Below are 20376 nucleotides of genomic sequence, written 5' to 3' on the forward strand. Positions count from 1 at the left end.
GCATTATAAAGTTCATGTTCCACTATACTTAGCCACTCAAATTTATTCTTAAAGAGTCACTCCATATTCAATATGACACACATTTTAAGGTATTTTAGAAAATACATCACTAGCAAAAAAATAACATTACTCTGTACTGATTAATATGAGAAAACATATAGACACAATTCACAAAAACATGCTGTACATACAAAAACAAACTCATAGACACACAAAGATATAAACACAAACATACACACTCTTGGACACATATGGGCACTGACCTCCCAGTTACACTTGCACACACACATAAAATACGCCCTCAGACACACACACACACACACATCTCTGCTTGTGGAATTCACTACCTTTCTTTTTTAGTTTGTTCTCTTTGTCTGCATCTTTAGCAGAGCATGCTGATGATCTGGAGTTCTTTAGCACCTTTTTCTTCGTTTCTTTAACCTCAGATTTTGCTGCTTTTTAAAAATAAAATAAAAATAGCTAAACTTTTACAGGATTAGAAACAAAATTGCATTATAACTGTTTAACAGCTCATTCTATATGCTTTGAGAGTTCAATTGTCGTTTCACTTTCACCACCACCGCAATACATATTAAAGGAACACTCCAAGCACCAAAACTACTACAGCCTGCTGTAGTGATTATGGTGCCAGGAGTGTTCTAGTACTGCGCCACAGTAAGATATCAAATTGTTTTCATTCCGCAACAATTCACCATTTTTATTAATTTAGTAAAAAAAAAAAGATATTTTGTAGAATTATTAATCATCTTGTACACATTATGAAATATACATTCGGGTGTAATAAGATACTCTCAGGATATTTTTTAGTAAACTCCAAGTTGTAGCACATTAAACCCAAGTAGCATAATTAATATTAAAATAACCAAACTGTGACTGTAGAATTTCTCCATATCGGCTGTTTGCCATTTAAAATTCTTCTCCCTTACAATTAGATGTTTTACATTTTAGTGAATACACTAAATACAGTACTGTAATTAAAGGAACACTATAGTCACCTATATTACTTTAGCTAAATAAAGCAGTTTAGTGTATAGATCATTCCCCTGCAATTTCACTGCTCAATTCACTGTCATTTAGGAGTTAAATCAGTTTGTTTCTGTTTATGCAGTCCTAGCCACACCTCCCCTGGCTATGATTGACAGAGCCTGCATGAAAAAAACAAAACTGGTTTCACTTTCAAACAGATGTAATTTACCTTAAATAATTGTATCTCAATCTCTAAATTGAACTTTAATCACATAGAGGAGGCTCTTGCAGGGTCTAGCAAGCTATTAACATAGCAGGGGATAAGAAAATCTTAATTAAACAGAACTTGCAATAAAGAAAGCCTAAATAGGGCTCTCTTTACAGGAAGTGTTTATGGAAGGCTGTGCAAGTCACATGCACCTGGGAGGTGTGACTAGGGTTCATAAACAAAGGGGTTTAGCTCCTAAATGGCAGAGGACTGAGCAGTGAGGCTGCAGGGGCATGTTCTATACACCAAAACTGCTTCATTAAGCTAAAGTTGTTCAGGTGACTATAGTGTCCCTTTAAGAAGGGATTGTGCAAAAAAAGAGCAAAAACACATAATTTAAAGATCAGCCCTAAAAAGGTTAAAAACAATTTCACTATAGAATTGCTACAATGTAATAATTTATATGTTTTCTTGCATAACTCAGAGGCCAATCTCATTCTAACTGGTTAGATATTAAAATGGAAAGGTTTTTCCACATCACAGATTTTGTAGCTCAATATTTTAATAATTCACAGATCACTTTGGTAACCTCATGGAGTAGTCTCAAGGTAATCAGTTAGTTAAAATGTCATCAACATTGCATGTCATTGTTGGAAGCAGAGCTAATATGGTATCTGATTGTGGACAACCTCTTACAGTGACAAATCAAAAAGATATATTCACAGACAATATATTATTCTATAAAGTCTATTAGGGACCTGGGGAATGTGGATGTTCAGTTCACTGAACTTAAAGGAGCACTCTTGCAGAGCTTACAGTGGTCAAAGATGGTGCAAGGACAGTAAAATAAACCCGTTTCAGAAATCTAGAACATAATTCTAATTTTTATGGTAATTCTGTTGTATTATATTTGGGGCCTATAGAACTTAGCATCATTTTGGATTTGCTTCTTATCAGGTTTTGATCTAGAACCCGATAAGAAGTTAAGAAGAATAGTGAGGGACAGATTAACAAGTATAGTTAAGATATGTGAAAGGGCTGAGATAATTATGAAATTTAGGCTTATGGTTAGAATTAGGAAGTGATGTCTAACAACAAAGCCTTAAATTAATGTCTACGGTTACAATGACATTTGAGTTCACAATTAGCAATATCTTTAGGATTCGGTTTAGAATTAGATTTAGGATGAGGCTTAGATTAACCTCTAGGTTAGGAAGAGGAAGATGCCTACTTCAAGAGTGTGCGTGACATAGTTGTGGTGGTAAAAGGGGTAAAGTTCACTATTAGTATGCACTAGACCGGAAATAATGATACTGGAACACAAAGCTTGTTTTTTATTTTTTCTAATGATCATTAACATCAAAGAAATACACTCATCAATTAAAAGGTAGAGGCTATATGGCTGAAGCCAGCTAGTTTACATTGGAGCTAGACTTCCAGGCCACTTATTTGTGACTTCTCACACCTTACAGAGCCTTTGATTAATCAAGGGATCAACCTTATGCAAACCATTTCCCCCCATTTCACATTCAAATGCAATCAAATGACATCCCTTGTGTCATCTGATCTTGCAACCAAGTGGCCAATTCATATCTGCACTACATAAATGACATTAAATGGCAATATTCTATAGTGCAACAATGAATTATGCACCCTTGGCATGACAGACGGCACTACCACGTGAAGGGAGAAAGAAATAAAGGCCTCATTCCTGTTATGGGCAAATGCAAATATTACAAGTTTTAGAATGAAATGTTGTATTTCTTAAACTGTGTACTTTGTCTTTAAGAGATATTGCAAACTGACAAGGTGTTAGAAATGGAACATATTGTTTTTCATAGATGTTTCTTTAAGCAATAACCTCAGTGCATAATATGTTTGCGCCATTTTGTCCCAGACGAATTACAATAACAATAACGCATAAACAAGTTTCAAGGCTATACTACGACTCTTTCAGTACACAATATACTGTGGTAACCCCAGGTTAATGGAACTTCCCCAAATCCGGGAATCTCCCACGACTGTGCACTTACATCTTAGTATAAACAACAGATAAGCTATCCAGACTTTAAGATGCCATCTTGAACTAAGTCAGGAAAATTTCCATGACGTATGCACCCTTTAGTTATGGCCTTGTATCTTTGCCAAATTAAGGGAGGTCCTAAATTGATTTAAAGTAGACAAGTTACTTTTTCATATATGAACTATGGTGACTCTAAAATGACGACACTTAAGGTATAAATAAGTGTACTTTTAAATGTTAAGAAACAGAGGAGAGACTTGGAGACAGACGCTGCTCCATCTTAAAATGACTGAGAGGCTGACATGATGACATGTTCAGAAGGGTATGTTAACCTATTAATGATATTTGCAAGCATTTAATTTCATCTTATAAACTCTGCTATAATGGATTTTATATTTATATTTTTATATAATAAATATCTAAAAGACAAAACTATTGCTTCCAAGACAATCCTTATTTTATATTGTATTCTCAATTATTTACATATGTTAAATAGAGGATCTCTTACTAACTATATAACATTATGGCTAAGATATCTGTATGGTTAGCCCTGCTAAGTTCTATACTTTAAGACATTATAGAGGTAAATAAGGGAACCGCCCACGGTTACAATTGGCGACCACGAAGGGACTTGTACTTGGAAGCGTTAAATAAACAATAACAAATACCTAGGTAACCTCTTATACGTAAGAGAAGACACAATACTTTGTCATGGCACAAGTCTTGAAATATCAAGAATCTAATGAGCTATTTGTAGCCCAGACTCAGAGAGAGATCTTCATCAATAGAGATGATTTTAATGTGAACTTGTACAAGGCACTTTAAGTTCAGGTGCCAGGTACATTGTAATTAGCATACAATGCTGAAATTGTGGATCTTAATATCATAAGAGAACAAATATACATATTTGGTAATCTCCCTGATATGCCTAATACACCAGCACAGCATGGTCCATTAGTTCCAGGACAGTGGATTGCAGGTAGGGGGATATGTTCTCTTTGTAGCTGCGTAGTATGCATGCGCAGGAAAAAGATTAATGCAAAATGTTGTCAAAAGAAAAGTGATAAGACAGAGAGCGATGAAATTTGAAGTCTAATTCCAAGAATGCAAAGAAAATTGCATTATGGCTTAATGAAAACATTCATGCAACAGACAGACAGGACTTTTAATTATTGAATTACTGCGTTCTGGATTCTAATGTCCACTATATATGAAAAGTTTCATAAAACAGTGATAATTTCCATATTGTCAGTTACGCTAGCTGTTGATTGAAAATCAGGAATTATAACAGCATAACTATTTTTGGAGTCTGGAGTTTCCAGCCAAGGTTGCAGAGATAGAGACATGTAAACATTCCAAGGAATTGAGAAGTCGTTGGTTTATATTCCAAATTAGGAACAACATTATTACATACAGCCATAAAGAGCGAGACATGGCTTTTAAATACATTCAGTGCAGTACAATGCAGTACACTGCAGCATATATTTTATATAATATATGCTAACTAGCTCATATTTTTTCCTTAACAGAGTTGAAATTATACTACCCTCCTAGAAAAAAGGGCAACATGTGGTTATACACCACCCTTTGCTTCTCTAAATGCTCTGCAAAAATAAATATTTATAAAATGATTACAAATAATATATATGTAAGATAAATCAGGGCAAAATAAAATTGTAACTATACAGGATCTCTGATAACTTTTAAACTGAAATTATTAAAGGCTTATTTAAATAAAATGTTATATACATTTACAGCTTTAAATGTGACCAAAAGATACTAAATGATGTGTTAAGCAGCCAGCCCAATTCACTAGAATAGCATAAGTATTCTACTATTTAAAGTGCACAATTCCTGGACATAATGACTTTGCTTACTCAGGTACAGTCTTTAGTCTATTGCAATGGCAGGATTAAAATCCACCAATTTTAAAAGGGAAAGCTTACTTAAATAAGTGGTACTATCCCACTGTACCTGTATTGCTAGCAGTAAGGAAATTAGAACAATGATATTGTACTACTGACTGTAATCAGATCAGACACATGTATCTCAGTAAATTTGATAAACTAGGTTTTCATAAAATAAAATAAAATAAATACACCAATTGTGTAAATGTACATAGACCAGGCAATAAGAGCATTCAGCAGCCTGCTCTCTCAGAGCCAGAAACGGATTTATAAATGTATTAAAAAATAAATAGGTAGGTTTTTAAAAAGTCCACAGTCAACCACACATGATGGGTAAAATAATTGCTTCTTTAAAAGCTATATGCTGCCGCAATTATGTATATAAATACAGATTAAGGCACAGCGTAGAAAAAATACAGTTTCAAATCTCATATATGGGGATTCAGTTCCACGACATATTGGTGTATCTTACACTAATTCCAGTGGTAGATAGTGCTAATGCTGAAAGAGTCCAATTTTAATAATAATAATAATAATAATAATATGTTGTAAGAGCATTGTGAATATATATAATGCAAAATTAATTTGATATTGCAAAGCCTGCAATATTCTAAACAGACATTAAAATCTAAGAAAAAAGAAAAATAATAATGCATAAAGAATAATGCATAAAAAAATGCAGTGTCAATTAAAGTGATAATACTCTGATATATTAAATCACATTGCATATCATATATCTGCTATATGAAAAGTATAATTAAGGTAACTTTACTGTCCAAAGCCCCCTCACATCTATTTTATAGAATCTATACTTTTCTGTGGTCACCTCCAAAGGGGCCTCTGAAACTGGGGGGCTAAGAAGGGTGCTCATCCCAAAAGGAATCAGATTTCACACTTAAAAAAATAAATTAAATAAAATTAAAAAAATATAATAATAGAAGAGGTATTGTGGGAACATCCAGAACATGCATTTTTGTATATAATCTTAATTTGCAGATATTTTATGCCTTAAAGACATATAAAGGGTATTTGATGAAATATGCAGGTATCTTTTTAAAAATTAGGCAATGTTAAAAATAAATAAATAATAATAAATATATATATTTTTACCACAATATAAACAGTTTTGTTAAACAGATTTAAGTACAAGTACTTATGTCAAAAAAATATACAGAATACGTTTACAACAGGCAAGTTTAGCATAAATGCAAAGTTGTTGTTTTTTGGGGATTTATTATTGCCCAAGAAATCTCTGAACATATTCAGAATTTTTGAGAGCAGCAAGTAAGACAGCAGATTGCAATGGACACCATTACAATATTGCTTTACCAATTGAGGTCAGAGCTTTAAAGAATAAATAAATAAATGTTCTATAGCTCGCTAGACCACTGGCTTTTAACGAACAGTTTGCACAACACTTATAAAATAGTTTGTTATACTGCACATTATAGCTGTGACAACAAAATATACAGGGTAAAACTACTATTTCACTGTTTAATAGACTTACCCAGTATTTAAGGACGACATGTTTCTTGCAAAGTCATCGGGACTTTGAGGGAGTTTCTAACTATGTTTAATTAATTAATTAATTTACTAAAGAAAAGAAAAAAGGTTTTGTTTTTTTCTTCCCTGCAAGTGAATATTCAGCTCAAGGTCATTTTGTGTTCACAGACTATTCGGATTTTAAAAAAGCTGTTCTTTATCTCACACTACGAACGGCCTTGTAATTCCTATGCACACTAAAAGCTGGCTTTTAAATGTTATTGTTTTAACTTTAATATTTCATAGTTAATACAGAGGATAAAGTAATTTAAAGAAAGTATATTGAAAGTATATTAATTGATAGGATTTCATTTATCTATTTTGGTCCACTGTAAACTGATCTCGAGTCTCAGTCTGGTGTTCAAACAGTTTTTCTTACGATACGTTGTGTGTTTATATCCACAACTGCATTTTGCTTTGTGGTAACAAATTGAAAGCCTGGCATTGTAATACGTGTACGGACATGCTTATAACAAAGCATGGGCCCTCTCCTCATATAGTTGGCCGTCAACAGGCACTTTGATGCAATGTGTCTGTGGTCACTGGATCACAAAAGCATACCCTATCTCTCAGTCATGATGCAGAGTTTATGCTTGCAAGGATATCCAGACCTTATCCACCTGGTATCCGTATAAATACTCCTATCGTTTAGAGGGGTTAATTACATAATAACCATTGAAGGTAATATGTTGGTTGTTCTTCCTATAGAGCAAAGATAGACTTGCCCAAAAGCTTTTTCATGGCTAGGACAAGCTCTTATAGAGAGAGGTAATGTACTTCTGACTCCTGAAAAGGAATATTGGTGGTCCAATATGGGAAATACTGTAATTCATGTGTTTAGTAATCATAAGCATTTGCTTATTGCCACATTACTGATGTACTGTTTATTGAAATAATAATATCTAACGTACTTTTTGAATTACTATACATTGGAAGTTATCAACATCTCATGGTTATGAATATGCTTTTGTATGTGTTGATGCATGTACCAGGTTTACTTGGATATATCCTGTGCGAAGTGCAACCTCTGATGCCACGTTTTCTAGTCTCACTTCCTTAGTATGCATTTGATAATCACAGGACCATCCATTTGAATGGTGGTCCTGCAGTTACTGCAAAGGAAACCTAAAACTGGGCAACCACATTTGGGTTACTTTGGGATTTCAGTGCCCCAACCACCCCCAAAGTAGTGGGGTTGTGGTCTGGGAAAATGCTGAGGTTAAATGATTATTAACCAAGTTACCAGTTGCTTGCCCCACACAGTGGTATCTATTTATTCCTATGGTACAGATAAGCATTCACAACATACCTGATGATACAAATGGTGAGACACCATATGAAATGTTACATGTTTTTCACTGACAAACATATTTCTGCACCAGGGAGAGCTAAGAACCATTGGTTCTATTAGAGAAATTTAGGGAATTTTTTTTTTCAGCCCATCTCACCATGCACCACCAACTTTTTCTTACTGTTGGCCAGTTTGTCCTGGAGAGGGTGACTCCGAGAACTTTTACTACAGAGAACAATCAGAGCCAACAGAGAACAGTAAGTTTTGATATTTTACTAACAGGACGTTCACAGAACCACTGACTGACACAGTGAATGCTGTTAAAGATGACAAGATAAAACAAACAGAGGATGACAGAAATGCCACCAGAACACAGCCACCAGAATCATAGCCACATAACAGACTGAATCATGATCTGACATCTGAACCTGCAAATGTGAAGGAGAAAGGATGAACAGACAGGCGTGATACATTCACAGTTAACATGGAATGAATGAAAAATGAATCATCAACATCGTTATAAGAAAGACTCTGGAGAAAACAGAGACTGAACCTGAATTATCTTATACAGTAAGAAAGAAATGCAAAGATGGAAGCAAAAGGATGCTAGAAAATTGGTTATGGTGTCTCCTTCTTACAATCTGCAGCATTATCATAACATCAACCCTAGCTGTCGTTTTAAAACTGCATTGGGATTATGTTAACAAGCAGGAAGCACCTGAACTGAATTGGACTGCACACTATACAAGTTCTTTGATCGTGAGAACTACCTCCAAGAACCATCTCAAAAGGAGAGACACAGCTCACAGTGAAATGAATACACTGGTATTTCACAAGGAACCTATTGAGATCATTCCAAAAACCGATTATACATGAGAGAGATGTGATTGGACTATTTCAAATCCTAATAATGGACTCAACGATGATGGCAAAGCATGCTGAAAACAGAAAAAGATGGGACAGATGCTTGTGAAAGACTTTGGATGCACCTATGAAGGTGATGTAAGAAAAGACTATGCAATATAGTTTATCATTGAATGACTACCGCAAACAGCCTTCTTATGCTGAAAAGAAGTGCTATGTTAATTCTGGACATTGCTATTATCCAGACAGAAAATGACCGGAAAAAGAAATAAAGGCTGATAATTGTCAACACCCAGCTGTTTCTCAAGATGGAACATGGTACTGAGGAAACCTGATTGACTATCAAAGCGCCTCACAGTACAAGACACAGATTGTTGCCTACAACTCAGAAAACGTGGTTAATAGGAAGGAGCAGAAGAAGAGGAATATAGATTTCCTACTGGAGTGAAAACCATGCTGGAACAATATTCTGTAACAATGAACTTTACAATGACATTTGGTGGCATATGAATTTGAATTCGGAAGAAACATATCAATTAACGAAAGAAACCTTGATGCAATTAATAAATAATAACAACACAGGCCTACTAAGAGCAGATGCCCTGCCAAGAGAATGGAATATAAAAGGCCAGCAAAATCTTTCAGAAACCTGACATCATGGGACACTTGTACTAACGCACGATTTGCAGCTTTTCTTAAACTCTACATATTATCTACATACCTGCAAAGCAAGGAACTCCTGTAAACATAAACACAGAGAAACATTGATACAACAAGGAATCTGTAACGGTTCTGTTGCAGATGTGATCTGCCAATGTACTCCTTGCTCTTTTGGTATAACTATACCAATCAAAACGTTAAATGGCTCCATAGAATCAAACGACAAAGGATTCTGCTATATTCTGGACTTTCAGAAATGTGGTGCATGGACAGAAAAATTATAATTACTAAAGCAATAATGCTATTTTTTTTCCCTGTATCAGAAATGTGTCAGTGACGATGTGTAATATAATAGAGATACTATAATTAATAGTATAAAATAAACACATAATGTGTTAATTACAAAGGTGGATAGACTTTGAGAATATCTGAAACGCAATTGAATATGCAGCTGCAGTCTGGCCTACAAACAAATATATTAGACATAAAGTATAAGAGCATAACAACTGATTACCCAGATGAATAATTGAATCATGATAGTTAAAGATCATATGATTACAATAACAACTGCAATAACGTTTATACTTTAGAAGAAAATGTGAACTGTTCTTATTAAATCAGAAACTACTCGATATCCGTATAAGTTTGCAGAGTGGTATAATTAATATAAGTGAAGTACTTCAACAGTTAAAATTTAACTGAAAGACAGGCAGAAACTTTACTTCAACTACCATAAAGTTTATTTATAATGATAAACATATTCAGTCTGCCATAGCTAAGGCCAGTCAATGGAAAGTCAAAGAGTATTATGGATTAACCCGTCCAGGTGATATACATGATGATTTTGGAAATTGATCATTTAGGTCACCTATTGCAAACTGGTGAAAAGATGTCAAAGATATAAATTCAACATCCATACCACTCTATGTATATATATTAAAATACACGTAATGAAATATTTTATCGGTTTTTCAAATACCAAGAAAATGTTATTTGGTTTGTGATGGTTAAAGGTACATAACGCCACCTATACAAAGGTAGAGTTAAAATATAAATACCTTCAATATTGCATCTAAGTGCTTTCTTAACTCACTTTTAGAAATAATAAAAAAATCCAAATCATCTTAAGTTACACCCAACAGCCGCTGGTAAATATATTTAAAAAATTAAGATTCTCATTGTTAAGCATCCAATCTTACGAATGTGACTTTCCACAATGGCTGTCAGATCTTGGTAAAAAAAATAAAAATAAAAAAAAAATTCAATATTTGGGTGTTTCTGGTATTTTAAGCCACTAATAACTATAGTTATTATATTTACTAATTGTAACTTAGGGAATAGGTTGTCTTCTACCTAACAGGACCAAGAAAGATAATTAACGTCATATTTCCAATTAGCAACTATTCCAAATATATAGAGAAATTTTGAATAAAGGAGTATTTTTAACATTTAAAGAGATTGTAATTTTACATACCATTGTGAACAAAGGCGGTAAATACGTTGCTGCTTCGAATTATCCTTATATCTCTAAATCATATACAAGGGTGTTTATCTTTAAAACAAAACACTAGAAAGATTAACTATGTTACTATTTCATCTATCATTATTATACAAAGTATAACAACAAATGTAAAGATTTTTCCACAGATTTTACCTGTTAACATTTTTAGCACAACAGCACCTGATGTCATTGAGATGTCTATCACTGAGATGTTACAAAGATTCCAGTACAGCAAAAAGAGGCGTTCTTGAGAATCCACTTCGATTGCTGTATCAACATAACATTTACTATAATGGGATCCATGTCACTTAAGACAATGTCTTGGAAATGCGGTCAATTAATTTATTCCGTAAAAGAATATCGGAGAGTATCCAATCTATACACATCATAATCGGTGTAAAGATATTTCATGAAAAAAACAAAACAAAAAAAGCAAAGACAAAGACAAATACCAACACCATCACCACGGTGATAACAGATGATGCCGATTCAATATCTGCAACCAATTCTAGCCAAATATTTGGAAAGCTGGACTCTACAACCTATACTCTACAACAAATACCCGGGTATTCTACAAACACAACCTCCAGCAATGTATTTAAGGAATGTAAACTTCTACAGGCCTTTACAGACTTTGGATTACAAATACAATTAATACTTTTAATTTGGGATTAAAATTCGTATCTGGATCCATCCAAGAATATCTCACTCTGGAACTTGGCGTTCTTTTCAATTCTTTCCCAGACAAAAGCTTTGCTCATTTTAATCAACCACCTTTACAGGAAAAGATCACACTACGGATATTTTACTGTTACAACAATGATCAAAGATGCTGGGAGCACAAAAAACCTAAAGACTGTTGGAGAACTTTGGTTCACTAATTTAAGGAAGAAATGCTCTACAATGCCCACAGTTTAATGGAGAGGGTGTTATGGGCAAATGCAAATATTACAAGTTTTAGAATGAAATGTTGTATTTCTTAAACTGTGTACTTTGTCTTTAAGAGATATTGCAAACTGACATGGTGTTAGAAATGGAACATATTGTTTTTCATAGATGTTTCTTTAAGCAATAACCTCAGTGCATAATATGTTTGCGCCATTTTGTCCCAGACGAATTACAATAACAATAACGCATAAACAAGTTTCAAGGCTATACTACGACTCTTTCAGTACACAATATACTGTGGTAACCCCAGGTTAATGGAACTTCCCCAAATCCGGGAATCTCCCACGACTGTGCACTTACGTCTTAGTATAAACAACAGATAAGCTATTCAGACTTTAAGATGCCATCTTGAACTAAGTCAGGAAAATTTCCATGACGTATGCACCCTTTAGTTATGGCCTTGTATCTTTGCCAAATTAAGGGAGGTCCTAAATTGATTTAAAGTAGACAAGTTACTTTTTCATATATGAACTATGGTGACTCTAAAATGACGACACTTAAGGTATAAATAAGTGTACTTTTAAATGTTAAGAAACAGAGGAGAGACTTGGAGACAGACGCTGCTCCATCTTAAAATGACTGAGAGGCTGACATGATGACATGTTCAGAAGGGTATGTTAACCTATTAATGATATTTGCAAGCATTTAATTTCATCTTATAAACTCTGCTATAATGGATTTTATATTTATATTTTTATATAATAAATATCTAAAAGACAAAACTATTGCTTCCAAGACAATCCTTATTTTATATTGTATTCTCAATTATTTACATATGTTAAATAGAGGATCTCTTACTAACTATATAACATTATGGCTAAGATATCTGTATGGTTAGCCCTGCTAAGTTCTATGCTTTAAGACATTATAGAGGTAAATAAGGGAACCGCCCATGGTTACATTCCTAGTATAAGGTAATAACCCACATGAATCTAGAACCAGAAAAAAAAAAGAAAAAAAAATTATATTAGGTCTTACTATTTGTGAAGTTAAATAGTTACAGAGGATCAGAAAACACACCTGATTTTTTCTTTATTTTCGGCTTCTGTTCAGGTGTGAACAGTTCTTTCCTCCTGGTGAGAGGTTGTGTGTCCTCCAATGTAGTCTCTTCTATGTCATCATCGGAAAAGCCTGACCAATTGCGAGAAAATATTATTATTACTATTATTATTATCCTTAGGAGTGGAGCTTTTTTTGTTTTGCAAGTTCTGTAATAGCCTTGTTCAACAATAATTTTCTTCTATCTCTTTTAGTACACCCACACATATTATATAAGTTTTTTAAAGAGCCGTTTGGGCTTCCTTGTGAAACCCTGCATGAATCTTGTTATTATATGGTAAAATATAAACAACAAAAAAGAAAAAGTGGAAAAAAGCATTAATATTTTGTACAAAACTAGGCAGCTAGAGAAAAAAAAATCCTGAAAATAAATAAATTGATTTGCCCCGATATTGTAAATACCTTGTATAGGTTTTCATCTATTTTGGCATTTAAAGATCACAAATTACAAGTGTTAGTATGTATTAGTACAAAAGTGTGAGGGGAAGAGGAGAAATATGATATTGGTAGAGTCAGGGGCGGACTGAGAACCCTCAGGGCCCCCGGGTTTAATAAATCAAGGGCCCCCTTACAGGCCCCACCCATACTCCGCAGCAAGCGCCACCCATGTCCCGCCTCCATGCACCGCCTCCAGCCACACCCTACACAATCTTTAGACACAAGGAACACAAGTGCAATAATCCCTTCGAGGCCCCAGTAGAGACTACAATTGAGGGCTAATGGGCCATGGAAGGGGGTCTTTCTAGCAGAGGCTATCTCAGTGTCCTTTAGAGAGTGTGTTAGAAAGAATCCCCTCCAGGCCCTATTAGAGACTACAATGGAGTCTAATAGGCTTGGAAGGGGGTCTTTCTAACAGAGGCCAACTCAGTGTCCCTGCTGGAAACAGTCGCCTCCAGGCCCCAGTAGAGATTACAATTGAGGGCTAATGGGCCATGGAGGGGGGTAGCATTCTAGCAGAGGCTATCTCAGTGTCCATTAGAGGGTGTGTTAGAAAGAATTTCCTCCAGGTCCCATTAGAGACTACAATGGAGTCTAATGGGGCCTGGAGGGGGGTCTCTCCAACACTCTGGTTCCAATTCACAATATAGCAACACAACATAGCTCGCTGATACCTAGGCCAAGTTGTCTCCTCTTACCTTAATTACTGTTACTGGCTGCGGCTGGCAGGCTGTGGGCTTGCTGGCTACTGCCGGCAGGCTGTGGGCTTGCTGGCTGCGGCTGGCAGGCTGTTGGCTACTGCCGGCAGGCTGTGGGCTTGCTGGCTGCGGCTGGCAGGCTGTTGGCTTGCTGGCTGCAGCTGGCAGGCTGTGACTTGCTGGTTGGCAGGCTGTGGCTTGCTGGCTGCGGTTGGCAGGCTGTGGGCTTGCTGGCTGTAAGCCTAACTGGTGGCCTGTGGGCTGGCTGGCCGGCCTATGGGCTGGCTGGCTGGCCGGCCTGTGGGCTGGCTGGCTTGCTGGCTACTGGGGCACTTGTAGATTATTTAAAGAAATAATCCATGCACAATAACCACTACTGCTCTGTGTAGTCGTTATGGTGCCAGGAGGGCCGGGCCCCCCTTTCAGAGTAAGTGGTCAAACCGTTTAAGAACAGTTTGACAACTTACCTGGGGTCTGCTGGGATATGAGGCTGTAGTAGGGTATAGGAGCAGTGGTGCAACGTGTAACGGGTGCAGTGTGTGTGAAAGGTTCAGTGTGTGTGAGGGGGTGTAGTGTGTGAATGTGTAGGGTGTGTGGGGCAATGTGTGTATGAGGGGGCTGTGTATGTGTGTGGCAATGTTAGTATGGGGGGCTGTGTGTGTATGGGTGGGCAGTGTATGTGTGGGTTCACTCTCACCACTGCGACCACCGGGAATCCCTGGTGGTCACAGTGTTGAGAGTGAACTCTAGCCCGTAGCTCCAGGGCTAGAGTTTACTCTCGTAAGAGCCGTAACGTTGCCGTGGTAACCACGGCAACGATCTGTACTCGCGCAAGAAGGACCAAGAGGAGCTGAAGACTGAGCTCCCGGGTCCTCTCTTCCTCCCTCCCCTGCAGGCTGCCCGCACGGTGCCTGCGGACAGGGGAGGGGGCAATTGCCCTCCTCTTACTCCCCCTCACTCTCTTTGTACCCCCCTTCTTACTCTCCCCCTCTTCTTACTCCCCCCTTCTTCTTACTCCCACCTCTTCTTACTCCTCCCTCTTCTTACTCCCCCCTCTTCTTACTCCCCTCCCCCTCTTCTTACCCCCCTCCCCCCTCTTCTTACTCCCCCCTTCCTCTTTTTACTCGCCCCTCCCCCTCTTCTTACCCCCCTCTTCTTACTCCCCCCTCTTCTTACTCCCCCCTCTCCCTCTTCTTACTCCCCCCTTCCTCTTTTTACTCCCCCTCCCTCTCTTCTTACCCCCCACCCCCCTCTTCTTACCCCCCTTCCCCCTCTTCTTACCCCCCTCCCCTCTCTTCTTACTCCCCCCTCCCCCTCTTCTCACCCCCCCTCCCTCTTTCTTCTCACCCCCCCTCTTTCTTCTCATCCCCTCCCTCTTTCTTCTCATCCCCCTCCCTCTTTCTTCTCACCCCCCTCCCTCTTTCTTCTCATCCCCCCTCCCTCTTTCTTCTCATCCCCCCTCCCTCTTTCTTCTCATCCCCTCCCTCTTTCTTCTCATCCCCCCTCCCTCTTTCTTCTCATCCCCCCTCCCTCTTTCTTCTCATCCCCCCTCCCTCTTTCTTCTCATCCCCCCTCTTTCTTCTCATCCCCCCTCCCTCTTTCTTCTCATCCCCCAACCTCTTTCTTCTCATCCCCCCTCCCTCTTTCTTCTCATCCCCCCCTCCCTCTTTCTTCTCATCCCCCCTCCCTCTTTATTCTCATCCCCCCCTCCCTCTTTCTTCTCACCCCCCCCTCTTTCTTCTCATCACCCCCTCCCTCTTTCTTCTCACCCCCCTCCTTCTTCTCACCTCCCCTCCCCGTAGCGTGGCCGAGCTGCTGTGCGGTCCGCGGTGCCCGGCCGGAGTGATAGGAAGGTGCTCAGTGTGCACCTTCCTGTCAGTCCGGCCGGGTACAGGAAACAGAAACTTCTGTTCCGCGCGGAACAGGAGTTTCTGTTTCCTGTACCCGGCCGGACTGACAGGAAGGTGCACACTGAGTGTGCACCTTCCTATCACTCCGGCCGGGCACCGCGGACCGCACAGCAGCTCGGCCACGCTACGGGGAGGGGAGGTGAGAAGCTGCAGCCGCCTGAGGCTCTTAAGAGAGCGCTCAGGCGGCTGCAGCATTTAAAGGGGCGGCGGGCCCCCCTCCCGGCCGGGCCCTCGGACCATGTCCGAAGTGCCCGACCGGTCAGTCCGCCCCTGGGTAGAGTATCCTATGGAGTGGAATACCCTACTAGTTGCGAGAAACAGTAAGGGTACAGTAGAGAACTTAACGGTAATCTTAATGCGTGAATATTAAAACTTAACTTTTAATGATAAATTTCTAATAAATAAAAACTGGTGAGCGTCAACACCCCAAAACACTTGTGTTGAAAACAAACAATAATTTCTCATGATAGGTAGTTGTTAGTAGTACAGCTACTAGTTAGTAGTATAGCCATGGGTGTCCGTGGGGGCGAGGGGGCAAGGGGGGGGGGGGGGGGGCACTTCATTGTTTTTCAGTTTGTTCTGGTATTTTTCTTTAGAGATTGATAATACACTGCAAGACCGGCGCCGACCACTGTGTGGAGAGAGGCAGGGATAGGAAGCTACATCTTATACCTGCTTCTCTTTCTTGACTGAAACCGCAGGGGAGCAGCACAGGGTCCAGCCATCAACTCCCAGACTGGAGGGGGGGGCAGCCTACAGATCAGATAAGTGAGGGATGGGGTGCAGCATACAGATCAGGTAAGTGAGGCATGGGTGGCAGCCTACAGATTAGGTAAGTGAGACCTGGGGGCAGCCTAGAGATTAGGTAAGTGAGGCATTGGGGGCAGTCTACAGATTAGGTAAGTGAGGCATGGGGGGCAGCCTACAGATTAGTTAAGTGAGGCATGGGGGGCAGCCTACAGATCAGGTAAGTGAGGGATTAGGGGGGCAGCCTGCAGATCAGGTAAATGAGGGATGGGGGAGGCAGCCTACAGATCAGGGAAGTGAGGCATGGGAGGGCAGCTTACAGATCAGGTAAGGGAGGCATGGGGGGTGCAACCTACAGATTAGGTAAGTGAGTCATGGGGAGGCAGCCAACAGATCAGGTGAGTGTGGGATGGGGGGAAGCATACAGGAAGGGACAGCAAGGAGCAGGAAAGTAAAGTAGGAGAAGGAGAAGGAACAGAAATGAGCAGGAAGGGACAGAAGGCGCAGAAAGGTAAAGTAGGAGAAGGAGCAGAAAGGAACAGAAATTAGATGGGAGGGGTAGAAATGAGCAGGAAGGGGCAGCAAGAAGCAGAAAGATTAGGTAAGTGAGGCAAGGGGGGGCAGCCTACAGATTAGGTAAGTGAGACATGGGGAGCAGCCTACAGATTAGGTAAGTGAGGCATGGGGGGCAGCCTACAGATTAGTTAAGTGAGGCATGGGGGCAGCCTACAGATCAGGTAAGTGAGGGATGGGAGGGCAGCCTACAGATCAGGTAAATGAGGGGTGGGGGAGGTAGCCTACAGATTAGGGAAGTGAGGCATGGGAGGGCAGCTTACAGATTAGGTAAGTGAGGCATGGGGGGGCAGCCTACAGATCAGGTAAGTGTAGGATGGGGGGGAAGCATACAGGAAGGGACAGAAGGCGCAGAAAGGTAAAGTAGGAGAAGGAGCAGAAAGGAACAGAAATGAGATGGGAGGGGTATAAATGAGCAGGAAGGGGCAGCAAGGAGCAGAAAGAGTCTGCAAGGAGCAGGAAGGGTCTGCCAGGAGCCGAAAGGGTCAGCCATGAGCAGGAAGGGACCGTCCCTTTGTCTCCCAGGAACAGAAAAGCCCGCCCGCTGGAAAAGAGCTGGTCTCTTTGTCCCTGCAGGAACAGGAAGTGGCTGCAATGAGCAGAAGGGGGCAGCAAGGAGCATGAAGGGTCTGCAAGGAGCAGAAAGAGTCAGGAAGGGACAGAAGCAGCACAAAGGTAAAGGAGCAGAAAGAATCAGAAGGAGCACAAAGGTAAAGAAGGAGAAGGAGCAGAAAGGGGCATCAAGGAGCTGGAAAGGTCAGAAAAGAGCAGAAAAGGGTAGCAAGGAGCTGGAAGGGGCAAAAAGAGCACAAAGGTAAAGTGGGAGAAGGAGAAGAGAGGAACAGAAGTGAGCAGGAAGGGTTAGCAAGGAGCAGGAAGGGGCAGGTAAGAGCAGGAAGGGTCTGCAAGGAGCAGAAAGGGGCAGGTAAGAGCAGGAAAGGTCTGCAAGAAGCAAGAAGGTTCTGCAAGGAACAGGAAGGGTCTGCAAGAAGCAGGAAGGAGCAGTAAGAAGCAGGAAGGGGCGGCAAGGAGCAGGAAGGGGCGGCAAGGAGCAGGAAGGGGCAGAGAGCAGCAGGAAGGGTCTGCAAGGAGAAGAAAGGGGCAGGAAGGGACAGAAAAAGCACTAGACATGTGCAATTCGTTTTGTTCCAAATGTCAATTCGGCCGAATTTCGAGCAATTTGGACATACATTTACACACAAGAATACTATCGGTCAGACACACACTTTCAGGCACATACACAGTTAGACAATGATACACACACTCAGAAATACACACCCTGGCACTAATGTATACACGACTGCAAAGCTATGTAACCATATCCCGCATTTGTGTATAAATGATTGGTATAATTGCTAATTAAATTTGTTTATTGCAAATTAATTTCATTGCTAATTATGCCATAACTACAGTCAGAGAGCTCACACCACAGCGGCACAGGGAGCCGCGACACTGCAAGCCTCTGAACAATGAATACAGAGACTTGCTCTCTGTATCCAGCTCTGCAAGCTTTACATTCAATATAACTACAGCACCTTATACACCCAAAGCAACCCCAATTTTTTTGTTATTTTAGTTGTTAGTGGGGACCTTATGTTTGAGTTTTGCCTAAGGCCTCACAAAGTCTAGAGCCGCCACTGCTACCAAGCACAGTTTAGACAATAGTCCCCACGTGTGTGGGGTACTTTATCCAAGTCTAAGACAAGTGTTGATCATACTTTCTATATTTACGTTCCCATAGTATGTATTAGTACATCCAAGTATCTACCCTGTTATCACAGCTGTGTTGCACTACAAAACACTAAAAATCTTTTAGTGTTCTGCGAGTCAATGACTTGCCTGAGAATAATCAGATTTGTACTTCTAAAATATCTGTGGGTACAGCTCAACTCCTCCCCACTGCATTGAATAGGCTACAAGTTTAGTGTATCTGACATATACAGTTCTATTTACAAATAAATTTGGCATGTACAATTCCTATGGCTACTGTAGGTAGTAAAGTATGTGCATACATCCATACAATGTATAATGCACAATCTCTCAATACACAGCAATGCCAATGATTTACTAGATTTAGTCTCTTGTGTCAATTCCTATTTACAAAGTATTGTGAATGTGCATGCTGTATAGAGGGTGCATGTATTGTGTATGGCAGAGCATCATACACAGAGCATTAGCATCAGAGTCATTTCTGTAAGTCACAAAGAATTTCCATCTCCATGGAGGAATTTTAATTTTGTATACCTAAAAAAATTGTCAATGGATAGTGTTGAGCCTGGTACTTCCTTCAATTGATAAAGCAATTTTATCAGACTTTACCTATTAGTTGTTTGATCTGCACATGGTTAGAATGTCTATTTTTTATTTGCATTAATTTTATATTATTACATTAGAAATCTATTTTTTCATGAGCTACTAAGAGAAGGATAAAGATCCCATAGTGTCAGAGGCAGGTTGCTTTGCAAGTTTATGCTACTGGAGTCCTTGTCTAACCTCTGGGCCCTTGACAGTCACCTTATGTCACTTATTGTTAATCTGACTCTGCAGTTTGTGGACATTGAATTGAACATGAATGCCACAATACACATCTATACTAAATGTGAATCAAGGCTGACTTGCATGCCTATTATGGACCATGGCATCAGGTTACAGCATAGAGATCAACATGGGCTTCCAGGTGTACAATACACAGTGTCCACATATTCCACTGAGTGACCACTGAATAGGACTTCTCCATTCTGAAACTTTGAAATAATTCTTCCATATTGTGTATTTTTGTCCACATTTATAGTTCCTCGGGGGATTATTAATTCCAGTCTGTAATCCTGTGACATATAGAGTGGGCACTCATGGGTCAGAAAACACTCTAGCCAAAACAGCAGAAAAAATAAACAACCTTTCAGTTTACTGTACCAGTTGTATGGGTTAAAGAGCACCTTTCTAACATTATTAAATATTAGACTTCCGCACGACCAAAGAATTTGGTTTGTCCGTTTGTTTTTTTATGGGATTCAAAATTC

General features: G+C 39.4%; 1 protein-coding gene across 2 annotated transcripts in view; it reads right to left on the bottom strand.

Moving 5' to 3' along the window:
- Positions 1–20376, bottom strand: part of LOC134577436 (tubby-related protein 3-like) — a 68434-nt gene that overhangs the window by 21331 nt on the left and 26727 nt on the right. The window contains exons 6-7 of one of the 2 annotated variants that reach the window (XM_063436171.1): positions 12952–13062; positions 348–452 (exon numbers count right to left, since the gene is read on the bottom strand). In XM_063436171.1, coding sequence (XP_063292241.1) covers positions 348–452; positions 12952–13062 — 216 coding nt within the window. Of the gene's footprint in view, positions 1–347; positions 456–12951; positions 13063–20376 lie in introns of both variants that reach the window. The other variant, XM_063436170.1, reaches the window with a different exon arrangement.

The sequence above is a fragment of the Pelobates fuscus genome, chromosome 11, assembly GCF_036172605.1.
Source record: "Pelobates fuscus isolate aPelFus1 chromosome 11, aPelFus1.pri, whole genome shotgun sequence".
Classification (NCBI taxonomy): Eukaryota; Metazoa; Chordata; class Amphibia; order Anura; family Pelobatidae; genus Pelobates; species Pelobates fuscus.